The sequence below is a fragment of the Girardinichthys multiradiatus genome, chromosome 4 (assembly GCF_021462225.1).
Source record: "Girardinichthys multiradiatus isolate DD_20200921_A chromosome 4, DD_fGirMul_XY1, whole genome shotgun sequence".
Classification (NCBI taxonomy): Eukaryota; Metazoa; Chordata; class Actinopteri; order Cyprinodontiformes; family Goodeidae; genus Girardinichthys; species Girardinichthys multiradiatus.
This window is the reverse complement of record NC_061797.1, coordinates 48,908,968-48,932,145: the sequence shown is the minus strand read 5'-3', so window position 1 is coordinate 48,932,145 and position 23,178 is coordinate 48,908,968. Positions and strand designations below refer to the sequence as shown.

Below are 23,178 nucleotides of genomic sequence, written 5' to 3'. Positions count from 1 at the left end.
GATTTGGATTAGTTGTGTTTTTTCCATCCAACTGATGTTTTGATTTGAACAGAAAAAACGTATTATTTACACCATTAATTTATTCAAACAGGAGTGGAAACGTTTTCTATCTGTTGGATGTAACATGTTTACTCTGACTTTGATTCCCTGTTGTCCTGGTTTATTCCCATCAGCTTCACCTTATCCAGTCCTGGAGTTCAGGTTGAACCCATTCCAGGAACTGTTTCCCAGTGTTGCCATACCTCGTCCAAACTCTGTCCGGCTTAGGATTCCTCTCTGGAATTCCTCCTGTTTTCCTGAATTACTTCAGGATGTTCTGCTCGGCAGACGAGGGAAATATGGAAATGTTATCAGTAGATGTCCTCACACAGCAGGCATCAAACTGGAGATCTTCTGAACATCTCTGATCCTCAGAGTCTCATGCTGTTGCTTTAGGACCAAGTCAGGAACACAACCACAACTATTTAGATAATTATTGGTTCCATGAGCTGCCTCTGTTCCAGCTTTTATGGGAATGTTCTGCAGGACGAGAAGATCTGATGAAGCTTCATCCTTTCAGAGTTAAGATAAATAAAAACTCTGTATTTGAATGTTTTGTTCTTCATGCGGTCTGGATACTCTCTGGTATTAAAGCGTTTCATCCTCAGAAGAACAACTTCTCTCCATGTTGCAGCGTAGGAGCGTGCACGTTGCACGCACAGTTTGTTCGGTGAAGTGAGTCAGCAGCTCGCCTCAACCACTCAGCCGGATCTCAACGAGCTTGTGGGCGACAGCAGGATGGCAGATGGTCGCGGGCGGACGAGCTGCTCTCATTCAGAGTTTCAACATGAATGAAGACCAGAACAGAAGAAAAGCTGCAGAGAGGAGCTACTGAAGGTTTCTAGGACTTCATTTGTTTCTCTGGATCAGAGTTCAGGATCAGAACCAAAACCTGAGCCTGATTCCTGCAGGAACATCATGAATGTTAAACTTCACAATTAAATATCATGAACACATTCTTCTTTTTATCTCCACTGCTGCTCAGGAACCAGAACATCTTTTTGAGAACACTACAAATTGTTTGGACCCGAACCCTTACAAGTTAAACCAGAACCTCAGACTGTTTCTGGACCAGAACATGTTCTTTATTCATTTTTTTTATAGCAGGGATCTGAAACCATAATCCTCATGGGACAGTGGTTTGCAACTTTTAGATGGTCCACAATACCTGCATCCAGTGGCTGAATGACCTCCTCAGGATCCAAACATCTTCTCCAGAGTTCTGCTGGTGATATAATGATTTGATTCAGGTGAAACATCTTAGGTTGCAGGACACTGGCCTTGAGGACTGGAGTTTCAGACCCCAGCTTGATGCTGATTGGCCTGCATGAAGAATATTCTGTCTGAATATTTCCATGTTTTACACCGTTAGGGGGCGCTGTTCTTTTTTCTCTGATGCAGCATTGACTGACCAACCAATCCATGGCTAATCCCATAAAACAGGCTGAGTTAACCCTCCTGCAGCCCTTTTAGTTTTGCCTGATGGTGTTGATGGAAATAGCACATTTGGAAGGTGGATTATATTAGTGTGAATTTTAGGGTTTCGTATTTACTAAAGTCTTTTTTGCACCTTTTAGATGAAATAATCTTCCACTGATTCCCATTCAACGTGGTTTTTTCTTTACAATTTTGCAATATTTAGATTTTTCTTCATTCCCTGCTGTTGGAAACCTTTGAAAATTTAATGTTTTACTGTGTATCTACAACATTTTTTCACAAAGTAAAAATGTGATCAAAGTTAATCAAATTTGCCCATGATTCAAGAAACTTTTTCTATTAACAAAACTAGCAAAGAATCTAATCACCAAACTAGCATTTATAGACTTATAAAGAAACGAATGAGTATTTGTTATGTATGGTTAAGATTGAGGTTAATAATGGTGTTCAGAAATAAAAAATAAACTCAGTAGGTACCTGAACGGTCTGAAACAGATGTGTTCACCTCAGCAAGCACAGGTCCAGATCCCTATGAAGGCGATCAAGCAGAGACTCTTGTAAAGCATGCAGCACCTGAGGACCACCTCTGTTAGAACAGGATGGTCTGCCTATTTAGCTGCTTCTTATCATGATTCAGGGTTTTATTTTGCACCATTTTGTTGTTTTCATGATTTTTCCCAAAGAAAGGATCCGAGTTTTTAAAATCAAACCTGCAGCAGCTCCACTGAAAAGAGGACCTCAGCCTTTCTGAGCAGCTTCATGTGCTGGCCAGCAGATTGGGCTGTGGAGAAAGGTCAGTGTGAGATCTGTTATTTGTGGAAGCATCAGTGAGTCACCAGGCTGCCTTACAGCCCACTCGGCTGTCTATTGCCTCTGCTCGCACTTAGTGGGCTGCAGACACGAGCAGAACCACAAACAGTCACGACGCGAAGCGGTACCTCCCTCACACTGGAGTTGAGTGGGCCAGCTACAACAGTTCATTGCTGTCAGCTACAGTTGCAGAGCTGGTTCAGGAATGGTTGGATCAGAACTGGTGCCCCCCCCCCCAGACATACGCACAGTAAAGGAGGGGGGTGGTTAATCAGTGGTCGGCTGTTATGATCAGAACCTCTAACCTTACTGATCCAGCATCTGTCTGATCGATCAACCAGTCAGTGACATCACTGCTCAGTGCAGTAAGGTGACCTCATACACAGTGACATCACCTTACCAACTGAGAGATGATGTCAACTTTCCCAGATGTTCTGTCCTGCACAGAACCCTCCCTCTTCTGCTCTGTTCTGCAGCAGGAACATCTCTGCTTCCAATAAAACGTGTGTGTGTGTGTGTGTTAATGCTGCATCCTGAACCTCATTTAACTCTCAGCTCACACACAGGGGGTGTGGCTTTGAAAGCTCTCGCCTGATTGGCTGAAGGTGACATCATCATTTGGGACGCGGAGGTTTCTCCTTGTTGCTGCAGCTTCTGACTGCTGGCAGAAAAACCCTCAGAGCAGCTCCATTACATTATTTGGCTGATTGCTGCAGTGCATCTTGGGAGCTGCAGTTCTGCCTATAGGTGTCTATTATGTTCCTCTGCAGGATTGTTCAGTTTAAGAGTAAATAAATTAATCAGCAGATCAGTTTATCTCCAGCAAATTCAGCCCAACTTTAGAGAAAACCCAAGAGCTCCACCTGAGACCTGCAGGCCTCAGTTAGCATGTTAAAGGTTAAAGGTCATGACAGCTCAGATAGAAACGAACTGGTTAAAGGAGAAATCCTCTCCTGTCTGCGAAATCTTAACAATCACAAAACATATCTTAGGTATTTTAACCCAATAACACAATAGCAATATTTTCATTTTAATTCCCTAAAGAAAAAGCCCGTTTCAAAGACAGAACTCATTCAGTCTGCAGAGAATGATGAAGTTCAGCATCTAACAAAGTCCAGAGCTGATTGAAATGCTGAGCAGAAACCTCAGTGAAAGTTGAAGAGAAGAGTGGAGCAAAGTTTCTCCACGAAGATGAAAGAGAAGGAAAAAGTCAGAGACCGCTGCTGGGACTTGTTGTTCAGGCTGCTAAAGGAGGTTCTACAGGTTACTGAAGGAAGTTCTACAGGCTGCTAAAGGAGGTTCTACAGGCTGCTAAAGGAGGTTCTACAGGTTACTGAAGGAAGTTCTACAGGCTGCTAAGGGAAGTTCTATAGGGCTGCTAAAGGAGGTTCTACAGGTTACTGAAGGAAGTTCTACAGGCTGCTAAAGGAAGTTCTATAGGGCTGCTAAAGGAGGTTCTACAGGTTACTGAAGGAAGTTCTACAGGCTGCTAAAGGAAGTTCTATAGGGCTGCTAAAGGAGGTTCTACAGGCTGCTAAAGGACGTTCTACAGATTACTGAAGGAAGTTCTACAGGCTGCTAAAGGAGGTTCTACAGGCTGCTAAAGGAGGTTCTACAGGCTGCTAAAGGACGTTCTACAGATTACTGAAGGAAGTTCTACAGGCTGCTAAAGGAGGTTCTACAGGCTGCTAAAGGAGGTTCTACAGGCTGCTAAAGGACGTTCTACAGATTACTGAAGAAAGTTCTACAGGCTGCTAAAGGAGGTTCTACAGGCTGCTAAAGGACGTTCTACAGATTACTGAAGGAAGTTCTACAGGCTGCTAAAGGAGGTTCTACAGGCTGCTAAAGGACGTTCTACAGATTACTGAAGGAAGTTCTACAGGCTGCTAAAGGAGGTTCTACAGGCTGCTAAAGGACGTTCTACAGATTACTGAAGGAGGTTCTACAGGCTGCTAAAGGAAGTTCTATAGGGCTGCTAAAGGAGGTTCTACAGGCTGCTAAAGGACGTTCTACAGATTACTGAAGGAAGTTCTACAGGCTGCTAAAGGAGGTTCTACAGGCTGCTAAAGGAGGTTCTACAGGCTGCTAAAGGACGTTCTACAGATTACTGAAGGAAGTTCTACAGGCTGCTAAAGGAGGTTCTACAGGCTGCTAAAGGATGTTCTACAGATTACTGAAGGAAGTTCTACAGGCTGCTAAAGGAGGTTCTACAGGCTGCTAAAGGACGTTCTACAGGTTACTGAAGGAAGTTCTACAGGCTGCTAAAGGAAGTTCTATAGGGCTGCTAAAGGAGGTTCTACAGGCTGCTAAAGGACGTTCTACAGATTACTGAAGGAAGTTCTACAGGCTGCTAAAGGAGGTTCTACAGGCTGCTAAAGGAGGTTCTACAGGCTGCTAAAGGAGGTTCTACAGATTACTGAAGGAAGTTCTACAGGCTGCTAAAGGAGGTTCTACAGGCTGCTAAAGGAGGTTCTACAGATTTCTGAAGGAAGTTCTACAGGCTGCTAAAGGACGTTCTACAGGTTACTGAAGGAAGTTCTACAGGCTGCTAAAGGAGGTTCTACAGGCTGCTAAAGGACGTTCTACAGATTACTGAAGGAAGTTCTACAGGCTGCTAAAGGAGGTTCTACAGGCTGCTAAAGGACGTTCTACAGGTTACTGAAGGAAGTTCTACAGGCTGCTAAAGGAAGTTCTATAGGGCTGCTAAAGGATGTTCTACAGGTTACTGAAGGAAGTTCTACAGGCTGCTAAAGGACGTTCTACAGATTACTGAAGGAAGTTCTACAGGCTGCTAAAGGAGGTTCTACAGGCTGCTAAAGGACGTTCTACAGATTACTGAAGGAAGTTCTACAGGCTGCTAAAGGAGGTTCTACAGGCTGCTAAAGGACGTTCTACAGATTACTGAAGGAAGTTCTACAGGCTGCTAAAGGAGGTTCTACAGGCTGCTAAAGGACGTTCTACAGGTTACTGAAGGAAGTTCTACAGGCTGCTAAGGGAAGTTCTATAGGGCTGCTAAAGGAGGTTCTACAGGTTACTGAAGGAAGTTCTACAGGCTGCTAAAGGAAGTTCTATAGGGCTGCTAAAGGAGGTTCTACAGGCTGCTAAAGGACGTTCTACAGATTACTGAAGGAAGTTCTACAGGCTGCTAAAGGAGGTTCTACAGGCTGCTAAAGGAGGTTCTACAGGCTGCTAAAGGACGTTCTACAGATTACTGAAGGAAGTTCTACAGGCTGCTAAAGGAGGTTCTACAGGCTGCTAAAGGAGGTTCTACAGGCTGCTAAAGGACGTTCTACAGATTACTGAAGAAAGTTCTACAGGCTGCTAAAGGAGGTTCTACAGGCTGCTAAAGGACGTTCTACAGATTACTGAAGGAAGTTCTACAGGCTGCTAAAGGAGGTTCTACAGGCTGCTAAAGGACGTTCTACAGATTACTGAAGGAAGTTCTACAGGCTGCTAAAGGAGGTTCTACAGGCTGCTAAAGGACGTTCTACAGATTACTGAAGGAGGTTCTACAGGCTGCTAAAGGAAGTTCTATAGGGCTGCTAAAGGAGGTTCTACAGGCTGCTAAAGGACGTTCTACAGATTACTGAAGGAAGTTCTACAGGCTGCTAAAGGAGGTTCTACAGGCTGCTAAAGGAGGTTCTACAGGCTGCTAAAGGACGTTCTACAGATTACTGAAGGAAGTTCTACAGGCTGCTAAAGGAGGTTCTACAGGCTGCTAAAGGATGTTCTACAGATTACTGAAGGAAGTTCTACAGGCTGCTAAAGGAGGTTCTACAGGCTGCTAAAGGACGTTCTACAGGTTACTGAAGGAAGTTCTACAGGCTGCTAAAGGAAGTTCTATAGGGCTGCTAAAGGAGGTTCTACAGGCTGCTAAAGGACGTTCTACAGATTACTGAAGGAAGTTCTACAGGCTGCTAAAGGAGGTTCTACAGGCTGCTAAAGGAGGTTCTACAGGCTGCTAAAGGAGGTTCTACAGATTACTGAAGGAAGTTCTACAGGCTGCTAAAGGAGGTTCTACAGGCTGCTAAAGGAGGTTCTACAGATTTCTGAAGGAAGTTCTACAGGCTGCTAAAGGACGTTCTACAGGTTACTGAAGGAAGTTCTACAGGCTGCTAAAGGAGGTTCTACAGGCTGCTAAAGGACGTTCTACAGATTACTGAAGGAAGTTCTACAGGCTGCTAAAGGAGGTTCTACAGGCTGCTAAAGGACGTTCTACAGGTTACTGAAGGAAGTTCTACAGGCTGCTAAAGGAAGTTCTATAGGGCTGCTAAAGGATGTTCTACAGGTTACTGAAGGAAGTTCTACAGGCTGCTAAAGGACGTTCTACAGATTACTGAAGGAAGTTCTACAGGCTGCTAAAGGAGGTTCTACAGGCTGCTAAAGGACGTTCTACAGATTACTGAAGGAAGTTCTACAGGCTGCTAAAGGAGGTTCTACAGGCTGCTAAAGGACGTTCTACAGATTACTGAAGGAAGTTCTACAGGCTGCTAAAGGAGGTTCTACAGGCTGCTAAAGGACGTTCTACAGGTTACTGAAGGAAGTTCTACAGGCTGCTAAGGGAAGTTCTATAGGGCTGCTAAAGGAGGTTCTACAGGTTACTGAAGGAAGTTCTACAGGCTGCTAAAGGAAGTTCTATAGGGCTGCTAAAGGAGGTTCTACAGGCTGCTAAAGGACGTTCTACAGATTACTGAAGGAAGTTCTACAGGCTGCTAAAGGAGGTTCTACAGGCTGCTAAAGGACGTTCTACAGATTACTGAAGGAAGTTCTACAGGCTGCTAAAGGAGGTTCTACAGGCTGCTAAAGGAGGTTCTACAGGCTGCTAAAGGAGGTTCTACAGGTTACTGAAGGAAGTTCTACAGGCTGCTAAAGGAGGTTCTACAGGCTGCTAAAGGACGTTCTACAGGTTACTGAAGGAAGTTCTACAGGCTGCTAAAGGAGGTTCTACAGGCTGCTAAAGGACGTTCTACAGGTTACTGAAGGAAGTTCTACAGGCTGCTAAAGGAAGTTCTATAGGGCTGCTAAAGGAGGTTCTACAGGTTACTGAAGGAAGTTCTACAGGCTGCTAAAGGAAGTTCTATAGGGCTGCTAAAGGAGGTTCTACAGGCTGCTAAAGGACGTTCTACAGATTACTGAAGGAAGTTCTACAGGCTGCTAAAGGAGGTTCTACAGGCTGCTAAAGGACGTTCTACAGATTACTGAAGGAAGTTCTACAGGCTGCTAAAGGAGGTTCTACAGGCTGCTAAAGGAGGTTCTACAGGCTGCTAAAGGAGGTTCTACAGGCTGCTAAAGGACGTTCTACAGGTTACTGAAGGAAGTTCTACAGGCTGCTAAAGGAGGTTGTACAGGCTGCTAAAGGAGGTTCTACAGATTACTGAAGGAAGTTCTACAGGCTGCTAAAGGACGTTCTACAGGTTACTGAAGGAAGTTCTACAGGCTGCTAAAGGACGTTCTACAGGTTACTGAAGGAAGTTCTACAGGCTGCTAAAGGACGTTTTACAGGTTACTGAAGGAAGTTCTACAGGCTGCTAAAGGAGGTTCTACAGGCTGCTAAAGGACATTCTACAGGTTACTGAAGGAAGTTCTACAGGCTGCTAAAGGAGGTTCTACAGGCTGCTAAAGGACGTTCTACAGATTACTGAAGGAAGTTCTACAGGCAGCTAAAGGAGGTTCTACAGGTTACTGAAGGAAGTTCTACAGGCTGCTAAAGGAGGTTCTACAGGCTGCTAAAGGACGTTCTACAGATTACTGAAGGAAGTTCTACAGGCTGCTAAAGGAAGTTTTACAGATTACTGAAGGAAGTTTTACAGGCTCCTGAAGGAGGTTCTACAGGCTGCTGAAGGAGGTTCTACAGGCTGCTGAAGGAAGTTTTACAGATTACTGAAGGAAGTTTTACAGGCTCCTGAAGGAGGTTCTACAGGCTGCTGAAGGAGGTTCTACAGGCTGCTGAAGGAGGTTCTACAGGCTGCTAAAGGAGGTTCTACAGGCTGCTAAAGGAGGTTCTACAGGCTGCTAAAGGACGTTCTACAGATTACTGAAGGAAGTTCTACAGGCTGCTAAAGGAGGTTCTACAGGCTGCTAAAGGAGGCTCTACAGGCTGCTAAAGGACGTTCTACAGATTACTGAAGGAAGTTCTACAGGCTGCTAAAGGAGGTTCTACAGGCTGCTAAAGGAGGCTCTACAGGCTGCTAAAGGACGTTCTACAGATTACTGAAGGAAGTTCTACAGGCTGCTAAAGGAGGTTCTACAGGCTGCTGGATGATGAGGTGGACTACAAATTTCACTCACCACGCACACTCCCTCTCTGGAATCTGTCGAGGGGAAACTTGAAGTTAGATGTTTATCATTTCAGAACCTGGTGAAGGCCCAACCAGTTTATTTTGCCCATGGAACTGTGTGAGGGTGTACTTTCTTTGTCTCCTGACTGTTTGTTTACCAGGATGTTGGTTTTGTGTGGCCCAGCAGAAGATGGAGGCGTACTGGTTCGGTTTGTCATGTTTCTGATTGTGTCGGGTTGTGGTGTGTTAATCCTGAGAGGAATTGGGTTGTTGATAGTGTGTGTGTGTGTGTGTGTGTGGCAGCAGATGGAGGCGTCCTCTCTTTATGTGTCTTCCAGTAAGGATGAGTAATGCTTCATTGTCAGCTTGTAAGTTTTAGCGCTGACATTTCCTCAGAAGCACATGGGGGCAACAAACTGGATCAACCCGGATAAAAGAAGAACTTTAGGTTCCCCTCGTGTCTAAGGTTGGACTTTTCTGAGATAATTTCTTGTATAATTAATGTAGCTTTTATATTCTCCCTCAGTACCTGTTTCTCTGTTTGGGTCGGTTAAAAGGGAAATGTCCTGTTTGTAGAGTTCAGCTGAATCCTTTTTTGGTTTCAAAGGTTTTGGACTGAATCCAGACAGAACCTCAGCAGCTGTTTCCTTACCCAGTTCATTGAAGGCTGTAATGGATGACCATGTAGATAAACATCAGGATGTCTCCTGTTCTCTCTCTGGCTCAGACATCCTGTTTTTATTCTGATTCTGGTGAGATGATCTGGATTCTGTTTGCTTCAACCAGAACTTTGCTCCTCTGCTCCCAATTTCTGATAAAGAGTTTTTATGAAGAAGAGTCCTCTGAAATAAACCCACAACTTCTCCTCCTCCACCCTGTGCCTCTCTGGACCAATCACAGCCCAGCATCCATGCTGTCCAATCAGAGTGCTGCATAGTGATGTCATGCAGCAGCTGTGGTGTGGTGCTGATGCTGCTGAGCTGCAGATCTTCAGAGAACAGAGACAAGAGTGGCGAGGCTGCAGGGTGAGTTTATGCACATGAGAACAAAGCAGGTTTCCCTCTTCTCACTCTCTTTCACTCATCCTTTATTCCTTTCACTCTTCCATCTTTTCACTCTTCAATCTCCTCACTCTTTCATCAGCACATTTGCTTCATTCTTGCTGCACCACTTTGTGCACCTCTGCATCTTTCTCTTGGTTCGTTGTGTTTTCCTCTCTGAGCTCCGCTGTCTCTGCAGGTACTGCGCTCATTGAAAACAATGACATCATTACCCGGTGCATGCTCACATGCACACACACTGGCACTTAGGACTCTATTTGCTTTTATTAGAACACATTTTCTAAGTTTAATTGTATTTTTGTGCAGTTTTCCGGTCGGAATTGGTTTCTGTGTCCGTCCTGAGGCTCTGCCAACTGAAAATGAAGGAGAGACATTTTGCAGCAGTGTTTGTTCTGGTGTTATTTACTGTGGATCTGGACGGTTTTCAGTGAACCGAAGCTGCAGCTGCAGTTGCTGCAACATGTCTTGACGTGATAAAGATCTGATGCGTGCCTCAAACATTATTAAGCAGTTTCCTGTTCGCTGCACAAAAAGTTTTTGTTCTCTGCTTTAGTTCTGGGGATTTCAGAGTAGATGTTTCTGCAGCATTCCACCTCCTTCTGTTTGTTTCTGGCTTAATTCAGCAGCTTTGAGTCTGACCTCCCACAGAAGATCATGACTGTCAAGAAGATACACTCTGTGATGCGTTAGTTGGCAGTAGTCAGCAGCTCCTGGAGCTCAGAATGACAGATGAGCTAAAAAAGCTTCAGAGTGAGAAAAACTAGAGTTATTCCCAGAGCTGCTGCAGGACTCTGTTCCGTGCAATGTTCTGATCCAATCTGAACCAAGTAAATAACTTCAGGCTTCAGATGTGATTTGTAGATAAAACAAGAACATGTAAAACCTCAGATGGACTGTGGAGATTTCTGTTAGGACCCAGAGTTCTGTTTTTGTTTCTGATTTGTCTCTGCTGCAGCAGTGAGCCTTTTGGAGTTCCTAACGTGGTTCTGATCCGTTTGTCTCTGTTCTCAGGAACAGATTCTACCTCACCACAGTGTCTTTGACGGAGAGCAGCAGGAACATGACCCTCACAGGTGAATTGGTTCTCTGACCCATCGGCTCGGTCTGATCCTTTCATCGCCTTCTTGCAGATTTAATCAGTTTTCTTTTCTCCTGAATGTTCCAGCATACAGAGAGAAGATGCGACAGCTCCCCCTGGTGTCCATTTTCTGCTCCTGCATCCTTCCTGACCCCAGGGAGCAAACAGCTGACAAGAAGGAAGGTCAGCAGCCGCCCTCAGATCTGTTCAGGTGGAATCACAGGGTTAGGATTAGCAACCAATCAGATCACCAGGATCTGGGTCTGGTTTTCAGTTATCTTACTTTCAGGTTTTCACAGCTGTGGCTCAATCTGAACAGTACAGTTTTATTTGGTGATTTTATTTTATTTAAATTGATCTGATTAAAGTTCATGATTAGGTCCAGGTCATATCCAGTTGTACAGAATGCAAATAGGTCCAAATTCACTTCCAATCAATCAAAATAATTCCAGTACAGCTTGGTCCAGTCATATAAAGTCACGTTCAAATCCAGTAACATCCGGGTCAGTTCTTTCATCCCAATTAAAGTGCAGTGCAATAAAAGTCAGCTGATCATATCATATATTTAGGTTTCCACCTAAGGAATCGCTGCTGATTGCCTCAAGTCTCTTTCCTCCTGTAGCTGACGCTTCTTAAAAGCAGAAAAGAACTCTTGGTAGGTTCAGATAATTCTTCGGGTCAGAATAAAACTCCTCATGTTCTGATAGCTGCTCAGGTTTAGATAACTCCTTAAATTGGGATGATAGCAAGTTGCTGCAGATCTCCCCTGTTATTGAATGAAACAACTCTTAGTGTCAGGAAGCACGCTCAGCAACTTTTGGACCTCTGGGGTCCGGTTTCAAGTTTAAGAGTTCAAAGAACAAATAATTATCCAGACCCCCTGGTATGATGGGCACCTTTCTTTCAGGGTGAGGGTCTGAATGCCGTTTCTGGCAGCACTGTGAGGGTTGGCAGACTCCTTAAGGAGCTTGACCAGGGTTCTGCAAGTCGCTTTTTGGACCTTTTAAATGACTCTTGAGATGGCCTAATAACTGCTGTATTTACCATTCATTTTGCCATTTTTTCATGGAATAATTGTAGTGAATTTCCAAAACAGAACAGAACAATAATAAACCAGTAATATTTTATTAATCTATTTCCTTTTTTATGTAATTTTCCATAAATATTAACCACCCGTTAACAGAAAATGTATCTATGATCCTTTTGCAAAGGTTTATGTTTTCTTTATTTAAAAACCTTAAAAATAGAAATAAAATGATGTTTCTCTGAAAATGAAAACAAATCTATAAAAAATATTTCTATAACATCATAAGTTGTCTTTTTTCAAAGGGTCATGTGACATTAGCGGCTCTAAAAAAGTTTTATTCAGCTGTACTCAGGGCAGGAAAAGCGCTTTGGATTTTAAAGGTTGCAGACCAAGGAGGTTCTGGACTTTAAAGATTGTGGTCTTTGTGCAGGCGTAGTGGACTTGAATCTGTGCAACATCCGGGACATGGAGGTCATAGAGCTGAGCAAGCGAGCGAGCGGCCAGGCCTTTGAGGTCATCCTGAAGCCGCCCACCTTTGATGGTGCCCCGGAGCTGAGGGCCACCACGCCTCCTCGTCAGAAACCATCGCTGGAGGAGATCCAGAAGAAGCTGGACGCTGCTCAGGAAAGGAGGAAGGTAGGAGGACAGCTGTGTTCAGTACAGCATCCATAGTGGGTCTTTGAAAGATTTGAAGGTCAGAACATATGGGCAGATGTTTAAATGGTCCAAACAGTTTTGAACATGTTGTGATGACATAAATAGATGACATATCAGTTATCCAAGAGGATTGAAATCTTCAGAAAGTCTACAGCAAACCTTTGTTTGGATTTTATAAAGTTTACCTTGCATTCAGGCTGACCAATCACATTGCAGCACTGTGGTCTACTGATGTGATGTCACTAAAACAGCTGGACATTGAGTCCCGAATTACACTCATGTTAAACAGTCCTTTTAAAAGACTTGAGTTAAAACAGCTTTAGACCCGAGCTTACCTGCTCTCTGGCTCTCTCTAGTGTCAGGAGGCGGAGCTGCTGAAGCACTTAGCTGAGAGGAGGGAGCACGAGCGAGAAGTTGCTCAGAAAGCTTTGACCAAAGAGCGCCAGGAGCATCGCATCGACGCAAACCAGCTAAAGATGCACCTGAATGCCTCGCAGGAAGAGGTGAGGACCAGCATCTACCTACCCCACCCACCAACTTCATACCTTACCCACATACCTAACTCACAGACCTCCCCGAGTGACCTCCCTCATAGCGTTCCTCCTTAGACCTCCCCCACAGTCACCGAATCCTGTCAGATAGACATGAATCTCTAATGAAAATCGGTCTTTGTCTCTCTGTCTTACAGGACAAACACAGTGTGGAGGTGAGGATGAGGAGGCTGAGATGACAAAGGAGGAATTCAAACACAATCATAATGTGAACAAACCAAAATAGTACCAAGTCCTCTGACCCAAACCACCTTACAGAGTGTTTGTTTATGGCTTTTGAAGAAAGTTCTTAGACCAGTGCCTCCAGGGACCCTGTTTGGGCCCATTTATGATACATCAGGAATTAGGATACAATCTTTATGGATGGTAGAAAACGGAGAATAAAGAAGAAACCCATCTGATATTTACTGGTTTGGACTTTCTTGACCAGTTCTGATTAAATACATCCAAATTGGTATCTGCTCTGAGATCTGGAGTTGGATCAGACAAACTGTTCAGGTTCTGCTGACTGAGAACAGGCGATGTGGTCAACAGTAGAGGACCAATCAGAAGACAATGTCTGAGTTGTGATTAGTTGTTTGTATGTGGTTTATTAACAGTAAACACTTTTCTTACCAGGTTGTATAAGCTGCTAATTAACTTAGAAAAACAGTAGATAGAGGATGTTTGAGACAGGGTCAGCGTCAGGGTCTGGGTCAGGGTGTTGGTCAGGGTCTGGGTCTGGATTGGGCTCAGGGTCAGGGTCAGGGTCTGGTTCTGGGTCAGGGTCTGGGTCTCTGGGCATGGTTTTATCTTCTTGTGTGTTTTGTTGTTTTTGTGCATATTTGATGCTCACCTCTTCACTCTGCTCTCTGTTTCAGGTGTCTTGATGGCCTGATCACAACACAAGCTGAACCTTATTCAGAAGCCAATTTTGAGGGCTGTTTACCTGATTGACGAGCTGGGAAACTGGCGCTGCTCTGACTGGGAGCGTGACTGGAAGGTACCCAGAGCAGAACAAGAGAAAGTGAAGGACTGAGGGACGTTTGACTGCTCCACCAGGACTCTTTAAAGCAACAAACTCCTCGTTTTGAGAAACGCTGCAGATCCAGTCATCACTGGATGGTTTCCTGTGGCTTTACTGTGCTTTGTTGACATGCCAACAGTGCCATTGCCTTCATGTGTGAGTGTGACTGTACATACACCAACAAGACCCAACACAGCTCAAAGGAATCAGCAGTGTTGTTTGAAACTCTCCAGAGAGCAACTGAAGCTGGACCACATCGACCCGACACAGCTGGAGTCTTTGACACGTCAGTTCAGATATTCTGACTAAAACTGCACCATCTCCTGGACAATTTGAACTACTAGTGGCACCTGTGAGTACTGCTGAAACTCATGAAACTTACTGTCAGAGTTTCCAAAGTCCAATCTATAAAAAGCCTGACGTGATCTATCAGTTTGACTGATTGAAGATCATCTTGAAACAGATTCAGTTAAAATCAAACTGTTAGGGTTTATATCAGCCTTGGATACTGAGGTGAAGGTCTGATTTAAAAGGTTAATACAGGTCCAATTCTGGTTATGAAAGAAAAAGCCAAAAAGAAAAACTCTTAGCATGTAGGCCAGGATGAATCTGAAATTAACCAATACCTCCAGGAGAAAGTCAATGCAGTCAAAAAAGGATGGAGGTCCAAGTAGCTTAGAGACCAGAACAACCTCACACAGTTTCTGAAAGTGAAAGTCCAGACTAGTCCCAAAAACCTTAGAGACTGAGATGAGGAACAGGACAGAGACCTGAGCCAGTGCTGTCCAGCAACTGAAGACCCGACAGGAGACCCGAGTCAGTGCTGTCCACCGACTAGAGACCTGACAGGAGACCCGAGTCATTGCTGTCCACCGATTAGAGACCTGACAGGAGACCCGAGTCAGTGTTGTCCAGCAACTGAAGACCCGACAGAAGACCCGAGTCAGTGCTGTCCACCGACTAGAGACCTGACAGGAGACCCGAGTCAGTGCTGTCCACCGATTAGAGACCTGACAGGAGACCCGAGTCAGTGTTGTCCACCAACTGGGGACCCGACAGGTGACCTGAGTCACTACTGTCTAGCAACTGAAGACCCGACAGGAAACCTGAGTCAGTGCTGTCCAGCAACTAGGGACCCGACAGGAGACCCGAGTCAATGCCATCCAATTTTACTTCGTCACAGTCTGTTGAAATTGTCTAATCAACATTATCACATCACCATAAAAACACAGTGATCCTAATGAATGAACGAATTAATAAACGAATGAATCAATGAACGAATGACTCAATGACTCAATGAATCAATGAAGTGTGTTGCAGTGCTTTCCCCTGCTTTCCACTCCATCATTGTAAAGTTACCTGATATGTTTGAGATATGCAGAAATCCCATTATATTTTAAAGAATAAACCAAGAACACTTTATCTGTTTGCTCCGTTTAACTTTATTGACTCGGCACATTTAGACAATAAATACATCAACTTACAAATAATAAATAGCTGCTGCAGTCCAGAAAGCACTTAAATAAAACTTAAATAAGCATAAATAAGAAATGAAACGTCTTCTGTTTAACTTAGTGGTGTAGTTTCTCCAGTCTGATGTAAAATAATCTGTACAGAAAAACAGAAGGTAGGTGTCAGAGGGACATAAATCAGCTCGACCCAACTTCATCTAAACTATCAGTTATCATATTTATGATAAATTCTCAAATAAATCACTGCAGTTTTGGGGACTTTTCTTCGCCATCTTCAGTCTTCCAGCAGGTCTTCACTCCTGGACGTGGACCACGTGTCGGACGCAGGTGCAGCCCACTGCGATGAGGCGGGACTCCAGCCGGTAATGGTAGTTGTGCCCCGGCCCCTCTCTCTTGATCCGCCGCAGCACCAGCACTTGGTGCATGATGGGTCGGGACCTCAAGTTCAGGTCTTCCTTCCCGTACAGGTCCAGGCAGCCCAGCAGCAAGCACTGGGCCTCTGACATCACTGGTGGGAACAGCGAGTCATCGCTGGTTGTGCTGAGGACAGACACAGGAAAGGGTCAAAAATCCATCTCAGACTTCTCTAATTAACAAGAACTTGGCAATCTGAGACTCACTTGTAGGTCCACGGTGAGATGGACGCATTCTCCAGCGGACGGAGGTTTCTGCTGGGTACCAGAGCATCGGGATCCAGAAGGAGGGACACGGTTTCTTCTGCAGAATTATCTGAATGCTTCTTGTTGTGCTTCGGTGCCGCCTCTGTCATGGTCACCATCATTATCATCATCATCATTACTAGGGGGACAAGACTGATGGCCTGAGGAAGAGGAGACAGAGTTGACCCTTATTTACCGTACCACTGTTATTTAAAACAAACCACAACCTTCTGTACACATACAAACACCTTAAATAATTAAATAAAAACCAAAACAGGTTAAAATAGGAAACAAAAGTTAAAAATCAAGTCAACCTCTCAGTATGTGCAAAACGCTTTGGCAAATAAATGTGTTTTAAGGAGAAGGTTGAACTCAGAAAGAGAGGAAGCCAGTCTGGCCTGCATGGACAGATTGTTCCAGAACTCTAGAGCAGCGAAAGATCCGGTCGCCTCTGAGTTTATGTGTAGATGTAGGCACATCAAGTAGCTGCTGGATGGCGGACCTAAGGGAGCACTTTGCACACCCTGCATTTAGAGCAACTCCTGAGATTTTCCAAACAGAGGAGGAAATAATAATCCCAGAATCTTAAAAATTAATCCAAAACATTAAGCTTTCCATTTTCCTAGTTAGAACAGTTCACAGGACTACATACAATAGAAATGAGCTAAATTAGCTCCAGGAACAACTTTTACACTTTACCAGGTAAAACGCTTGAGAACCAGACGTCATTTAAAACCAGGACCTGGCCCAGAGGTCCAGCAAGAAAATACAATAAAACACATAAATACAGATAAACATGTAAAATATAATCCTGAGAACTGAATAAAACAGCAGGAACATGAAGAAGGTTAAGGCCAGGAGATGAGTGTGTGTGTGTGTTTGATCTATAAATCATCTACACATTTTCAGAAGGTTTCACTAAGTTTGATTATTTTTCTCTGCAGTTGGTCAGTAAATGAGCAGCCAATCAGAACCATCTATCACATCCCCTCATAAGTAAAAACAGAAAACTTTCTAAAGTTGATTAAAGGTGACCTGTTCTAAGTCCATACATCTCTGAGCTTCTTCTGAAAAGAACTGAACTGATCAGGACTTCTGCGGGTTTTCTCACCGTAACCTTGGAGTTGTTTGATGCTGGAAACATGCTGGTTCTGGTCGGATGTCAGTCGGGTCAGGTTTCTCTCGTGTCTGCAGCTCAGTCAGGTTCTTTAAACCTTAAAAGTTCCAAAGGCTCAGCTGGAGGTCAGGTGTGAAGCTGCTGATGTTTTTCTTCTTCTTCTTCCTCTTGACTGGTGTTCTGATGGACCCCAGTGTAAACAGCTCGGTTTTTTATATGGGTTGGCGCTAGGGCCCTATTTGGTATGGTGATGTCAACACCTGAGTGTGTTTGATCCTCCTCTGTAAACCACAACGACCTTGCTGACGATGTTTGAATACCGACCCACTTTCACAATTTACTTTGAGGATTAAATATTTTGCATCAAACCCTGACAACAGATTTTCTAGGTCACATCATGGGCTGCAGAATCCTGTGTTACCATGAAATGTGATGATTCTGTCAGCTTTGGTCCCGTGTTTTCCACAGAGCATACAGATTATTTCAACTTTACACTTTAACCCTTTTATTGTTTAGTTTCACAGGAAAACAGCAGCTGCAGACAGATTCGGTTGTGGGCTGCAGGCTGCGGTTTTAACCAGTAACTCAATAAATGTAATCAGCTGCTTCTCAGAATGATAGATTAAACTTCGATTATGTTATTTTGTCCCCCACGTTCATGTGGGAACTATTCTTCAGATGCTCCAGTTTGATGCATTGCTGGGTTAACTGGCATAGTAAAATCACAGACCTGCTATAAAGTCTTTTAATTCACAGATTTTGTCCGTTTTTGTTTTTTCTGTCAAACTTAAATGCTTCGGATCATCAAATTAATGCTAATTTTAGCTATAGATAACCTGAGAAAATACAAAAAGCTGTTTAAAATTAATGATTTTATACTTTGTTTGCAGCACTAGTGGACTTAATTTAACCATTTTTTTTCTAAAATTAATTTCAATTCAATTCAAGGACCTAAGCTTCCTCAAGAAGTACAGTCTGCTCTGTCCCTTCTTGAAAATGGCTTCACAGTTGCATCTCCACTCCAGTCTGTTGTCCAGGTGAACACCGAGGTATTTATACTCCTCCACCACCTTCACCTTTTCTCCCATGATGGAAATAGTGTTTGATCTATTCTTGTTTCTCCTAAAATCTACAATCATCTCCTTTGTTTCATTCACGTTCAAGATGAGATGATTGTTTCCACACCATGCCACAAAGCGGACCCTGTACTCAGCTTCTTGTCCATCTCTAATCCACTACACGACTGCAGATTCATCTGAGTTTTTGTGCAGATAACAGGAGTCTGTCTTGTACTGGAAGTCTGAGGTGTACAGAGTGAAAAGGAATGGCGAGAGTACAGTCCCCTGTGGTGCTCCTGTGCTGCTGACCACCTGGTTAGACTCACAACCCTTCAATCTCACAAACTGTGGTCTGTTTGTCAAGTAGTCTTTGATCCAGGAGATTGTTGAGGCCTCCACCTGAGTCTTCTGGAGTTTCTGACAAAGAAAATCAGGTTCAACTGTATTAAATGCAAGGGAGAAATCGAAGAACATGATCCTCACATATGCATGGTTGTTTGTCCTGTGTGTCTCTAGGTTGCCCTGCGATGGACTGGCAACCTGTCCTAGGTGTCCCCCTTCCAGTTCAGTCTCTCCAGTTTTCTCTTCACCTGACTTCTTGAGACACACAGGTGGGAGGGGGAGGCAAATAGAGCATCAGCATCTTCTGATTTGGTGGAAGGTAAACAAATGGAAGCCAAAGGGAGATGTATGAGTCCTTTACATTTGCATAAAACAAATCCAACGTTGTGTTTTCTCTGGTAGAGCAGCTGACAAACTGTTGAAACGTTGGAAGTGTAGCAGAGAGTGAAGCATGGTTAATATCACCAGATATTGTCTTCAGCTTAGCAACAACTGAGCTGATGGCATCACATGCAGTGTCGGCAACAGCTAGAAGTGGAATGTAATGTAATGGAAAATTCTTTTAAAGTGCTCTGATATTCCCTTCACCTCTCTCCTCTGACCTCTGTGTTTTATTAGTGTTCTGTTATTTAGAGCAGATGGACTCTAAATTCAAATGCTGGAGAGTTTTATGGTTAACACTTCCTGAAGTGTATATTTCAAGGGAAGGTAGATGGGTGCCCTCATAAATAACTTTGTTAACTCTGACCCGGGGAGGGTCTAGGGGCCATATTTCTAAAACTCTTTGCAGTTGAGATAACACTGTCATGTTCTGGTATAAATACTGTGTGTAAATGTTGATCGGGGCTCTGTTTCACTGACTAACCTCAGTGTCAGGGTCTTCAAACGCTGAATGCCTTTGAATAAAACTTATAAGACAAAGTCCGGATTTTCTCTTGTTATGAGTCAACTTCTACCCACTTTGATAAGAAAATTCCACAACAGTAAACTGTTGCCAAAATAACATTGACGAACTCTCTGGGTAAATAATATGGACGAAAACTTATTGGTAACAGTTCAATATCTGTACTGCAGAGACGACACTTTACAGTAATATGTCCTGGATTACACCATTTGTTGTTCACAAATACTGCCAGTCCACTTCCTTTGCGTTTGCTGCTCCTCTTTTAATCTCTGCTTGTATGGTCAGAAAGCCTGGCAGAGAGACGCTGGAGTCAGGGAAGGGATCCTGTAGCCATGTCTCAGTGAAACACATAATACTGCATTCCCGATACTCTGGCTGGGTCCTTGGAGTTCATCCAACTTGTTTCCCAACGATCTCACATTACCCATCATAATCGATGGAAGAGATGGTTTGAACTTCCTCCTTCTCTCTCTTCTCATAGCTCCTGCATCTATGGAACCTCCTTTTTGGGGTTGTAGTTGAAGAATTATTTGAGTTTCTGGGATATTAATCAGCTGGTCCTGATTGTAAAAAACAAAATTGTTGCTATGGTGACACATAACCTATGTCCAAAAGTAAAAAAAAAAAAGTAGCAACGAAAATCTTTCCCCCTGCACAGCATCCAATACCGGAGCTCCTGCTAGAGCAGCCTATGAACAGACATTGGTCATGAAATGGACTATTGAGTGTTTACAGGGGGGCCTTTGCCTTCACAGCTCTGGGAAAGAAACCGTTTTTAAGTTTGTTTTGGATTTAATGCAGCTGAACCGCCGACCCGATGGAAGTGGGACAAACAGCTCATAGCCTGGGTGGGTGGGATCTATGGCAATGCATCTGGCCTTCTTCTGGACTTGTGTAACATAAACCACGTCCAGGTCAGGCAGACGGCAACTTGCAATCCTCTGTGGTTTTCACCACCACTGCTAAGTCTTTCCTGTACCATGCTGAGGCACAGGATGCTTTCCACCGTAGCTCTGTAAAAGTTTGTTAGTAGCTGAGGAGAGATCGTCTAGATTCCTTTAACTTCCTGAGAATGAAGAGCCATTTTTGGGCCTTCTTCACCAGGTGGGAGGTGTTCTCAGTCCAGGAGAGGTCAGTGGAAATGTGAATGCTCAGGAACTTAATGCTGTCCACACGTTCCACCACCTCCCTCTGTATGCAGAGAGGAGCATGTTCAGTCCTCCAGGACCTCCTGTAATCCACTAAGAGCTCCTTGTGTCTGTAAGAACTGCAAATGAGTCTTTTACATCACTGCGGAGGAATTTGGACCCACTCTGCTTTGCTGAATTGTTTTAATTCAGACTCACTGGAGGGTTTTCCAGCATGAAGGACGTGTTTGAGGTCATGGCACTGTCATAATGGCATTTTCTTAGACTCTGAGATACACAACCACGAGGACAAAGACAGTGTTTTAACAGTTTATTTAGAAACACAGATAAAGGTTGGACCAGAACCAGGACTGTAGCTGGTGGACAAACGCCGGGTCTCGCTGAAGGAGAAAGACAGAAGCCGGTAAACACTCTGGGTGGAAACAGAGAAAATGTGAATGTGTTCTTTAGATGCTGACTTACAGGGGTGGGGTTCTTGGCAAGACCAGGGGAAATAAATCCTTCTCCACGGTGGCTTGAGGCTGTGAAGAGTTTTTGGAGGATGAAGCGCTTAGTTTCTTCTCTTCCAGGAAACACCACTATGGTTGGAGAGTTTTAATGCTGGAGGGTGGACAGGCAGGTTGATGGGTGGTTCTCAGGTGGCTCCTGAGAAGCTGGGCTTGGAGTTGGAAGCAGAGAGGAGGCTCAGAGCTGAGGTGTCAAGGCTGGAGTTCACAAACTCCTCTAAACATGACACGAGTGAAAACGAAGACCAGAAAGGTTCCACAACTTCCTTCAGCGAAGGGTAATCTGCAAGGCAGGGGGAGAAAAAAAAAGGAGATCAGAGAAACTGCTTGGAAGCAGGACTGCAAAGAAGCAGAGGTCTAGCTGTTACTACCCAAGTGAGAAAACAAGCTGACACCTCCCTCTGGGTTCCACTCCATAAGTAGCCCAGCTGATTGCTCTTAGATTAGCAACACCTGTGCAGCAGCACCTGCCAGTCACATCCTGCATAGAGAGAACACAGCACACAAACACAACCTGCAAACACCCTGCACATAAACCACCGTTGATATGACATCCACAGCATATCAATTAGGTTTAAGTTCAGACTTTGAATAAGGCACTGTTCAGATATGGACTTGCTGGTGTGCTTTGGATCATTATTCTACCGAAGAGCCCATGTTCTCTTGAACCACCAACTGATTGTGGGACATTCTCCCTTAGGATTTTCCACGAAAAAAAAAAAGAATTCATGGATCCATCAATCACAGCAAGTCCAGGTCCTGAAGCAGCAAAGTAGCCCCAGAGCTACAGTTTATCTTTAGCTGAAATTAACATTAGTGTGATGATCAGCATTTAAGAGTTTCTTAAACCAGGATGCATACCTTCCTAAAAGATTCACTTTTGTTTCATTAGTCCACTGAATATTTTCCCAGGAGTATTGGAGATCTTTCAGATGATGTGTTTTGGTAAATGTGAGACGGGCCTTTGTGTTCTTTTGGGCAGCAGAGTTTCTGGCCTTGGAACTCTCCCATGGAGATTACTTTGCCCAGTCTCCTTTTCTTATTGTTGAAGTGAGGCCTTCAGAACTTCAGGTTCTTCTCTGACTTCTTGGATGAGTCGTCAATGGTCTTTTGGAGTAATTTTGGTAGGTCAGCTTGTCCTGGGAGGGTTCTCCACGCTTCCATGATTTCTTCATCTGTGGATAATGGTTCTTACTGTGGTTTTCCAGAGTCTCTGATTGATGTCCATTGCTTTGTTTCTCATTTGTTCTTGAATTTCATTAGGTCAGTACATGATGTGTTGCTGTTTGGGATCTTTTATCCTACTTCACATTCTCAGGTTCTGTTTGAGTACTTGATCAGTATCCAGTAATGTATTGATCCGCTGTGGGACATCAGTAGATACAGCTGTAAGCTAGGCCATGCACCTGGACAAATTATCCATCTATGCAAATCTGCTCCTGACCTGCGATTTTGGACAAGGAGAAGACGCTGGAGTACCCAGAATAAACAGCCACAAAAGCATGAGGAGAACATGCAAACTCCACACAGAAAGGTTCAGGTTGGGATTTAAATTCTAGAACCTTCTTTCTGCAAAGCAGCAGTGCTAACTAAGCTCAGTCTGGTACATCTTGTTCGTACAGTACCAATTTACAGCAATGTCCTCTGAAGGCACTTTGAAGAACAAGTAGGTTTAAGTCAAACCTAATTATGTAAAATCCAGTCAGTCCAGAATTGGCTGAAATCAATCTAGTGTATTCCATTGGAGTCCAAATATAGTTAAATTCAGATGGATTTACGGATATTTGGAAATTATTTAATACCAAGCGAGGTCATTTCTGCTCCATGCTGTTAGAGTAGAACTGGATGTTTTGTATTTTTGATTTATCATATTACGTACATGTCAAAATATCTGCTGTTCCTCATGTTCCTCCTCTGGTTCTGCCTGATCCAGGTCCAGTCCCTGATGCTGATTGTTCCTCAGTCTAGGTAGCAACAGCTGTTGAAGGACGTTTCTCACTGCTTGGTGTCTCTCAGGGTATCTTGAAG

The 23,178-nt window shown here is 43.9% G+C and overlaps 2 protein-coding genes across 4 annotated transcripts; one reads left to right on the top strand and one right to left on the bottom strand.

Moving 5' to 3' along the window:
• The first annotated feature begins 9,488 nt into the window (after positions 1-9,488).
• On the top strand, positions 9,489-15,221 carry LOC124866549 (stathmin-4-like). 3 transcript variants are annotated; one of them, XR_007037852.1, is made up of 8 exons: positions 9,489-9,589; positions 10,637-10,698; positions 10,791-10,886; positions 12,161-12,366; positions 12,744-12,890; positions 13,076-13,146; positions 13,799-14,850; positions 14,934-15,221. XR_007037852.1 is itself a non-coding variant. In XM_047362382.1 (7 exons), exons 1-7 carry the CDS (start codon positions 9,504-9,506, stop codon positions 13,805-13,807), a joined length of 624 nt encoding a protein of 207 aa, XP_047218338.1. In that variant the 5' UTR covers positions 9,489-9,503; the 3' UTR covers positions 13,808-15,221. The 3 variants fall into 3 exon arrangements, 2 of the variants coding, with proteins under 2 accessions (XP_047218338.1, XP_047218337.1); XM_047362382.1 differs by having other exon boundaries at positions 13,076-13,093; positions 13,799-15,221; XM_047362381.1 differs by having other exon boundaries at positions 13,799-15,221.
• On the bottom strand, positions 14,826-17,412 carry il17a/f1 (interleukin 17a/f1). Its single transcript, XM_047362383.1, has 3 exons — positions 17,187-17,412; positions 16,037-16,236; positions 14,826-15,956 (listed from the first exon to the last, which is right to left on the bottom strand). The coding sequence occupies exons 1-3, from the start codon at positions 17,217-17,219 to the stop codon at positions 15,710-15,712; spliced, it is 480 nt and encodes a 159-aa protein (XP_047218339.1). The 5' UTR covers positions 17,220-17,412; the 3' UTR covers positions 14,826-15,709.
• Between the last annotated feature and the right edge of the window lie 5,766 nt (positions 17,413-23,178).